General features: G+C 45.4%; 1 protein-coding gene across 2 annotated transcripts; it reads left to right on the top strand.

Moving 5' to 3' along the window:
- Positions 1 to 475: 475 nt before the first annotated feature.
- Positions 476 to 8,879, top strand: LOC148639122 (calreticulin-like). Of its 2 annotated transcripts, XM_088622489.1 has the most exons (10): positions 476 to 645; positions 2,622 to 2,723; positions 3,466 to 3,669; positions 3,991 to 4,085; positions 4,637 to 4,846; positions 5,256 to 5,369; positions 5,848 to 5,991; positions 6,089 to 6,181; positions 7,038 to 7,256; positions 7,730 to 8,879. In XM_088622489.1, the coding sequence occupies exons 1-9, from the start codon at positions 555 to 557 to the stop codon at positions 7,248 to 7,250; spliced, it is 1,266 nt and encodes a 421-aa protein (XP_088478615.1). In that variant the 5' UTR covers positions 476 to 554; the 3' UTR covers positions 7,251 to 7,256; positions 7,730 to 8,879. The 2 variants fall into 2 exon arrangements, with proteins under 2 accessions (XP_088478615.1, XP_088478614.1); XM_088622488.1 differs by having other exon boundaries at positions 477 to 645; positions 7,038 to 8,879.
- Positions 8,880 to 9,157: the final 278 nt, after the last annotated feature.

Below are 9,157 nucleotides of genomic sequence, written 5' to 3' on the forward strand. Positions count from 1 at the left end.
CATACTTTACATCTACTGCTTAATTCTACTTAATTTCTACTATTCTATGATAAAATATTTTTAAAATGTGAGGCAAAGTACTAAGAAACATTGTTTCAGTGAATACGTTTTTTATTTTAATTTATTAAAGCAAACTAATAATAAATACACCAGTTGCTAGCGGGGTTTTTTTTTTTCAAACTAAGTCCCAAAAAGAGAATAGTCCAATTTTTTTTCTCTCGATGAAACACTGCCCGACACAATCCCCCAAAATAAAACGCAAAGATACATATTTTCCGCTCTGTGGTCCTGGGTGTCTCTATTTCTCCAGTGACCGTTGATTGTTTTCAGCGTGGCCGTCCTGCGCCTGCGCCAAAGCGCGGGGTGGCGTAATCCGACGACTTCCTAGGAATAACTCGTGGTCTCACCTCATTGGCCAGGCTTGGGCCAATCAGCGGCAGCCATCTGTTCAGGAATAGCAGTCAGAAATTCCCAGGTTACTCTCAATAAAAACCCTGGGCAGACTGAGCAGGCAGGCAGAGGTTTCTTGGGCATCGGGTCGTAGGGGTGCAAGCATGCTGTTTTCTGGGCTACTGTCTTCGCTGTTGCTGGCGGCGATCACCGTCGATGCTGAAATTTATTTCAAAGAGCAATTTCTCGATGGAGGTAAAAAAAATGTAGTAGATTTTTTTTTAAATCATCTGTGTCAAGTTTTTTAAAAATGAAACCGTTTCACGTCCTGTAAGCTGTTTTCTCGAGTGCGTGTATACATCGCCAAAGTAAATGCATGACCTTTCACAAAATGCGACTATTCGTTATCGGGAGCAAAAATATAATGATATAAAAAATGTAATATTTCTAAGACTTCCGTAGTTTGGGGGGGATTCAATTAACTGTGATGTGAATATTCTGGGTAGAACTATTTCATGATTTTTTTTAACCTGAATTCAAAATCTCGATGTAAATACAACACATTTATGTACTGTTGCTTTTGATGACTAGCCAGCTAAAATGCTTTATATTTAATCAGCATTTAGGTGTTGTGGTATGCGATGAAAATACTCGATTCGCACAGTGCAAGTCAATGACAGTCGTTTGGATTAAGGTATTGTCCGATTATTATGTAGATGCCCGAATGCAAATACTTGGGACAGCCGCCTGTAAGAACTTCCTCTTGGTTAAAAAAAAAGTCTTTCGCGTTGCAGATTTCGTGCAATTTAAGTGAGTTCTCTTTCCCCTTAAGACATGTGACCAGCATTTGCCCAAATCAGGAAATCGAAACGGAATTCATTTCTAAGGATGCAAAAAAATAACCACACGCTCGTAAACGACAATATTCGGCGGTATTAGCAGATATCGGGTCACGCATTCATTACTAAGTTTTTTTTTTTTAAAAAAGAGTTGGACCGAAGTTGAAATGAAACGGCTGCACTTTGGCTTCCCCCAGTTTTGGAGGGTGAAACTGAAACTTCAAGGATTTAAAAGCGAAAGCGCCGTCGCAGTCATTGGAGTAGGTGTCGAACGGACCGGCATGGCGTTTTGCACGCTGACACGCAGAGCCAGACGCGTGAGGTGTGTGTGTGGGGATAAGAGCTGTGCCGACAGTTCAAACGAAGGAAAGCGGCGTGGAAAAGGGACCTCGTGCGGCGCTGATAGAAAGTTCCAGCACAGGGCGGTTGTAGGCAGCAAACCCGGGACGAGATGCACCCGGAAGTCTGACCAATGCTGAAGTCACCTCGTTCTCATTATCGCAAAAACTGCCCGACCTGCAGAAGCCAGACTCGCTGCGTAGTCTTATTTTGCGTATCCTTCGGTCAGGGAGACGGTTTTCCTGCGCTTGCTGTGTCTTTAAATTGATCCACAATAAGGCCCGTTGCAGTTGTGTAACAAATGTCCGAAATTGTAGGATAGTAGCAGTTAGATAGAATAGTAGTTCAGGTGGGGAGCTGCGTCAGCATGCGTAGGCTGCAAAGGAACAAGTAATAGGTTTATTCCTGTGCTGAAAAAAGAAGAAGGAAAAAACAACGTTTCGGCCGTGGAGTCTTCTTCATGGGGGGACACCAGCTCGTCGCTGAAACGTTGTGTGTTCTTTCTTCTTTTTTCAGCATGGAATAAACCTATTACTTGTTAAATAGAATAGTTTGAAAAAAATCTTGAATAATAGCAGTTAAATACTCTGCTCTCCTCCCCACTCGTAGCTAATGTATGTGGAGTGGACTTTGGCTACTGTCGCATCACCCAAGTGGGCTTTATGCACTGGTAGTGGTGGAGGGGAGACCCCATTACCTGTAAAGTGCTTTGAGAGGAGTGTCCAGAAAAGCACTATAAGTGTAAGAATGATTATTATAATCATAGTGAAACAGGCTGGTCTGGTGCACAGTTGAGGCTGGTAATAATTGGCATGACCATTGTATCTGTCTGCCGTAAACAAGGAAGGAAACGAGCACGACAAGCCTGTTTGGTTTGAGTGAGTTTCTCTTCAAGCAGAGTGGAGAAACTCATCATTTCACTTATTGTTGCTTAATTCCTCACCTTCCCCAAGAAAGACCATGTACAGTAGCTGTCATGGAATCCTCTCTCCTCCTGAGATCCCAGGGTTGCCTGTGTCCGGCAACGTTCTAAAATGTCCCTTCGCTTCCCAGATGCCTGGAAGACCCACTGGGTGGAGTCCAAGCACAAGTCCGACTATGGAGAGTGGAAACTGACTGCAGGAAAGTTCTATGGCGACGCAGAGAAGGACAAAGGTGAGTTAGCGTTCGGCACAAATGAGTGGAGGCTATTTCGTTGCTAGTCCCTGATTGATCCCAGGGTCTCATTCGGCCTTCTCTTATTGGAAGCCAGAGTGTCAAGGACATGTTTGGACAGCGTGATCCAGACACCCACTCACACAATCATTTAGCTTATAGGGTGAAGTCCCCCCAACTTTGTTCTACACCTGTGTGTGGGGGGGCAGGTGGTTTCTAGTCTGATTAAGAATGTGGCCCATTTGATTTCTCACTTCTGAAATATCATGATTTTTTGATGGGGGGGGGGGGGGGGGGAACCATTGGAGGATAGAACTTGCTTTGCGACACTGCAAATAAAGGCAAACAAAACTGAATTCGTTAGTAAATGAAGTACAGATGATTGTCTGAGCTCTAAACAAAGCATTACTTAATGTTCTCTCGTGATGGGCTGTTCTAAGCAGCAATGCTTGACTCGCCTTAAATAATAATCCACTTGGTCTTAAACAGTGGATCCATCCAAACCACATTGAGTTATAACTGTCGGACTCTCCTCGGGACATGTGTCTTCTTCTGCTCTTGAAAATGAATGAAGGACGTATCTTGGTTTACAATGAAAGTGGCAACGTTCTCAGCGAAGCCGATTGTGAGAGAATAATTGCGAAGCTGGGGGGGGATCAAAAGCTCCTGCTCTTGCCAAGAGGGTCTTGTGCAGACTGGGACGAGGTGGGGCCCCCCTCTGATGCCCGGGTTGTGTTTGCAGGTCTGCAGACGAGTCAGGACGCCCGCTTCTACGCACTCTCTTCCCAGTTCAAGGCCTTCAGCAACGAGGGCAAGACCCTGGTGGTCCAGTTCACGGTCAAGCACGAGCAGAAGATCGACTGCGGCGGCGGATACGTCAAGGTGTTCCCCGCCGACCTGGACCAGGCCGACATGCACGGAGACTCGCAGTACTACATCATGTTTGGTCAGTCGGCCGGCCACGTTTTCCTTCCCAGCATGCCATTGCCCGTCTTGTCCGTTTTAGTCGAAGGAAGCGTGAGAAAGTGTACACCCGTGTGTTTAAATGTAGCCACTGCAAGCAAACCGGAACAGTATCGGATTGTTTTCTATCTGAGAAGAGAACCAAAATTCAATATTTCTGTTGGGGGGGGGGGTTGGGAGACATTGATTCTCGGTTCAAATCCAGGAAGTGGGACATGTGATGAGTGCATGTGGTATCTAAAGAAAATTGAATATCGTTTGTATTTCAGAGAAGGTCAATGTTAAGTTTTCAACATTTCCACAGGCCCCGATATCTGTGGTTACAGTACCAAGAAGGTTCACGTCATCTTCAACTACAAGGGCAAAAACCACCTCATCAAGAAGGAAATCAAGTGCAAGGTTAGTGATCCGTGTCCCTCTTCATACCTGCTGGCGGAGTTTTAATCCCTCTCTTTACTCTTCTTGGAGCTGTGTCCATGGAAACGGTGCCCTAGCGATGCCACCGATGAACATTAAATGTTTTTCTTTGTGCTTGTCTGTCAAGGATAAACAGATACTTGTAAGCTATAAATAACCTCTGCCAAGCCAAAAACATTAAACATTAAAGACACTCTTAGGTCCTGTTTCTTGTTCTGGGGTGGGGGGGGAATTGGCCTCATCTTAAATTTGTGTGTTAGCCTAGATTTATTTTTTAAATTTTGCTTGTACATTTGGACAAAACTAATGATTAATTGCAGACAGACATTTCACACCAACATCAGCTGAGGCCATCTGACTGACAGCTTTGTCCCTGCAGAATTGGGGTATATAGGGTCTCCAATCCCTAATCAAGGTGTAAAATCTGTATGGATGGATCACTGATATGAACCCAACTGGGCTCCAGTCACGGTCAGAGGCTCAGACTTCCTGTTTCCTCATGTGGGTTTTCCTGTGTCTCCCCATCCCTGCAGGATGACGAGCTGACGCACTTGTACACCCTGATTCTGCGGCCTGACCAGACCTACGAGGTGAAGATCGACAACGAGAAGGTGGAGTCGGGCACCCTGGAGGAGGACTGGGACTTCCTTCCCCCCAAGAAGATCAAGGACCCCAATGCCAAGAAGCCCGAGGACTGGGATGACCGGGCCAAGATCGACGACCCCGAAGATGTCAAGCCTGAGGTAAGAGCCACGCCGCTCTTTGGCCACTTCTGCACGACCATGGACGGGTATAATCCTCACCCCTTTACCCAGTGCCCACTTCTCACCCCTCCCTGCTCCCGGTCGCCCCCCCTGCAGGAGCTCCTCTGCTTGTTTCTCCTAGTGGACTTGATGGTTCTGATGGGCTCGTCCCTCCACCTGGGGCATTCCCTCCGCCAGTGATCAGAATCGAATCGCTTCTGTCTCTTCCTAACTGTCGACTGCACCAGTACACATCCTGTAGAGTGTTGCCCGAGTTGCAAAAACATTTGCTCCTCTTTCCCTCTTGCACTTTGTAATCCTTCTTGTTATGGAAGGGGATGTCTGATTGTGACCCCTGTACCGGTCGTGGGACCGTGCGGGTTCTCTGATGCATGCTTCTGATTTTCAGGACTGGGACAAGCCTGAGAACATCCCTGACCCCGATGCTAAGAAACCCGAAGACTGGGATGAGGAGATGGATGGAGAGTGGGAGCCGCCCATGATCCCCAACCCCGAGTACAAGGTATGGAGAGCAGGGAGTAAGGGCTGGGGCGATGTCACCTCTCCTGGACCATTGGCGGTTCAGTGGGCGGGGTGGGTCTCGAGGAAGAAGCCTGGCATCTTTAAGGGGCATTACTTTCTTGCCAGCGTTTGAGTAAATACAGAAGTTGTGCTGCAGTGTGGAGTCATGCCTTTACACAAACCTATTAGTGAGGCCCTATGGGGTGGAATCCCATCCTGTTAACAGGCTGGGTCAGTGCATGACAGGAGGTGATACAGCTGTGGACTACTATAAGCATTGTAATTTAAAAGGAGCAATCGGAACTCAAGATAAAGTGAAAGAAAGGGTTATTTTATTCTAGCTAAACTTCTTCATGGTTATTGTTTTCCCCGGGAAAGTTTTTCTTTTTCTCTTCCCTTATCTTTGTAGGGATGCCGGGACTGACTCCTGCGTGTAGCGTTAGAAACAGCTTTTTTTGTTCCCCCTTGTTTTGCTGCAGGGAGAGTGGAAACCGAAGCAGATTGACAACCCCAACTACAAAGGCGTCTGGGTCCACCCCGAAATTGACAACCCCGAGTACACCCCCGATTCCACCATCTACAAGTTTGACAACATCGGGGTGCTGGGTCTGGACCTGTGGCAGGTGTGTTCAGACTTCTCTGAGAGCACGCTGTTGAAATGGTTTACGAGAGGGCCTTTGTTCCTGCTGTTGATGCTGACGAGTGTTCTAATGCACACAGGTGAAATCTGGCACCATCTTCGATAACTTCCTGATCACGGACGATGAAAAAGCTGCAGAAGAGTTTGGCAAAGAGACCTGGGGAGTGACCAAGGTACATCGCACAGGAAATTCAGAGAACCTTCAAATGAAATTGTAGCCTCGAAGTTGTAGGATCTGATCTCCAAATTGTCATTCATGTCATGTCTGAAATCTTAGAGACTTAGATTCCAATGTTAAAGCATTGTCAACTGACCTAGAAGCCCATCTGTGCTGTCCGAGTGGATTCCTTCAGATCCTTCCAAGGAAAAGGTGAAGGAGCTCCTCTGATAGCTCAGTTTCCCAGCCCAAGTGTTTGGGATTACAGTGTCTGCTGGTTTTTGTTCCAACATTATTAGTGAAGGACAATTTTAGCTGAGTCATGGCTTTTGAATTGGTTTAGCTTTGACAATGTATTTCTCTAAGGAAGAAATGTAACTCATTAGCCAGGTGGAAGTCCTTCTGGAATGAAACCAGCATACACTGGGGGTCATGGGTTTTGGAAATCTGGGAAACTACAGGCAGAGGAAACAAGTGAGTTGGATGCACAAGAGGGTTCAGTGCCACTGAGTGTGTTTCAGAAGTGACATCACACCCTAGGAACCTACACTGCAGAAATTTTAATATTGTCTGCAGCAGAAGGTGTTTTTTTTTGTGTAGTGGAGTGTGCCACTGTCTGGGGAATGCTACAGTGTGCGCACTGAGCCTGTGACTGACTACGATTGAATACTGGCAGAAGCAGGGAAAAGCTGCACTCTTCCAAAGTGTAGACCTAGGGTTGCATGACTGTAGCCTAAAGGAGAGCACATCCACCAGCTTGTGCAAGAGCGCAGCATGAGGAGAAAGGTGTCCGTTATGGTGTGGCGTGATGTCTGAACGATGTCTGGTCTTGGGACACCTGATCTAAATGGTCCTTCCTTCCTAACTTGCAGGAGCCCGAGAAGAAAATGAAGGAGAAGCAGGAAGAGGAGGAGAGAAAGCAGCGTGAGGAGGAGGAGAAAAACAAGAAGGAGCAGGAGACGGAGGAGGATGACGAGGAGGACGAAGAGGAAGGCGAGGAGGAGGACGACGAGGAGGACAAGAAGGAGGAGGGGGAGGAAGAGGATTCAACGGAAACCGAAGCTCCAACGAAAGACGAACTCTAGACTGGGGTCAGTTGGCAGCCCAGGGACTGTGGCCGCACATCCTCGCAGAAGATACAGGCGCCAGCCTCTGCTGCAACTTCTCCTTTCCTCTCCCGCAATTTTATTTTTTTATAATTGGCACCGATTGCCCCCTCCTAGCTTTTATTTTCCTAAATAAATGACACATCAGTGACATAACAGTAAAGGGGTGAGATTCTCCCAGTCACAAACATTGTTGTTTTGTTTTTTCCCCGCCATACCATAAAGAGCTCATGTGGCTCTGCCTGAAAGATAGAGGTGTCTGCGCTCTCTGAGCGCGACTCTCGCATGCACATGGCCTCTGCCTGCTTTTCTCCCAGCCCAGGGCTGCTCACACACCCCGGTGCTTTACTACAGCACCATGAAAGCAATGGAGGAGTGCAGAATTGTATTTTAATTTATTTAAACTCATGGCTCGTGTTCACATGGTTGTTTTTTTTTTTTTAATCCCTATGCCGTAGTCCCTCTAAGCAGTTAAGAGAAGGTGGTGCCTCGATGAAGTCCAGAGGGGGGAATTTGCCGAGTCGTGCTTCGTGCCTGGAAGCTGTGCTCAGTGCTAACATCCACTGTGCTTCTAAAACACCTCTTGGTGTTTACTGAGAAAAAAGGATTCAAATAACAGTTTTAGGAAAATTGTAAAAATAAACTTCAGATCTATGAAGCATTTTTGTGCACCTCCTCAATCAGATGTTTTTTTTTATTTTTTGTATGCGGGTTTTGTTTTCTTAGAGCTCTTCCCAAAATCTATCATGTATTTTTTTTTTCTTTTATGGCTGTGAATCCCAAGCCATACCTTCAACAGCCTGTTTTGGAAATGCGAAATGTTGTACCCAACTGTGCAGCATTAAAAATGAACAATTGCCAGAAATATTTTGTTGTGAAATAATTACTATTAACTGTTGATAATGAACAGTTAAGACTGTTGGGTCCTCTCATTTAAACAGCGGTATCTTCTGTCAATCGGTCACAGAAAATCAATCATCTTTTTATAGAAATATTTTTTTACTTTTTAGTCTGACATGCATTCTGTGTGTTTCAAAGCACTGAGCCTTTTTCTTACTGCATCCTTAAAACCACGAATTCACCCAGATGTGTTCTGCACATGTGTAAATCAAACGAGTAGCACAGAAGTGTGGAGAAATGCTCATAAAGCACTGCATCCTTAGTTTTTATGAATTATCTTCATGATCTATCAGGGCATTCTGCTGTCAGATGTGACACTGTTGTTCCCTTCAGTTCCACCCCTAGATCTTAAGAGATGTAATGTCCGTGTTTACAGGTTAGGCTTTTTTTTTGGGGGGGGTGAGATGTCCAAACTAGCGTTTGACTGAGGGGGGTGGGGGAATCTTCGATCCTGTTGTAAAACGTAATTTGTTTTGAGGCATAGTTTTTTTTTGGGTAGGAAGGAAGGCAATTGGATACTTGATCTGCATTCCATCTGGGACATTGATGTAAATACTAGTCCTCCTCCGCAGTTGAGGTTCATGTGAAAATGTGGTACTTTTGTTTTTGGGGGAACATACAGTGAATTCAAATGGGTTTGTTTTTTTTTGCAACCAGAATGTAATTATTAATACCAAAGTTTTATTAAATAAAAAAAGCTTAAATTGATTTTTGGTTTGTTTGTCTTTTTCTCTCCTGAAGAGGTGGTATTTTTTTTTAATTGCCTGCTGTACTAGACTGCTAAATTCTTTGTGGTCAAGCCAGTGTAGACCTTTCACATCTCGCATAACGGCCTGGATCTGCTCCCAGGATGATGAATTTGAGATATTTGTGTTTTAGTATATACAAGTGTGTATTGTTCTGTGAATCGGGATGCTCTTCATCATAAAAAAGTAGTATTTCAGTAACCGCTAATGCAGTGTTTCCTCTCAGGATTACAGATTGTA

This window comes from Lepisosteus platostomus, chromosome 27, assembly GCF_059453375.1.
Source record: "Lepisosteus platostomus isolate fLepPlt1 chromosome 27, fLepPlt1.hap1, whole genome shotgun sequence".
Taxonomy (NCBI): domain Eukaryota; kingdom Metazoa; phylum Chordata; class Actinopteri; order Semionotiformes; family Lepisosteidae; genus Lepisosteus; species Lepisosteus platostomus.

Coding starts and splice junctions, on each gene's coding strand:
- LOC148639122 (XM_088622489.1), top strand. CDS start 555: ATGCTGTTTTCTGGGCTACTGTCTTCGCTGTTGCTGGCGGCGATCACC. Junction 4,086..4,636: donor AGAAGGAAATCAAGTGCAAG/GTTAGTGATCCG, acceptor CCATCCCTGCAG/GATGACGAGCTGACGCACTT. Junction 5,992..6,088: donor TGGGTCTGGACCTGTGGCAG/GTGTGTTCAGAC, acceptor TAATGCACACAG/GTGAAATCTGGCACCATCTT.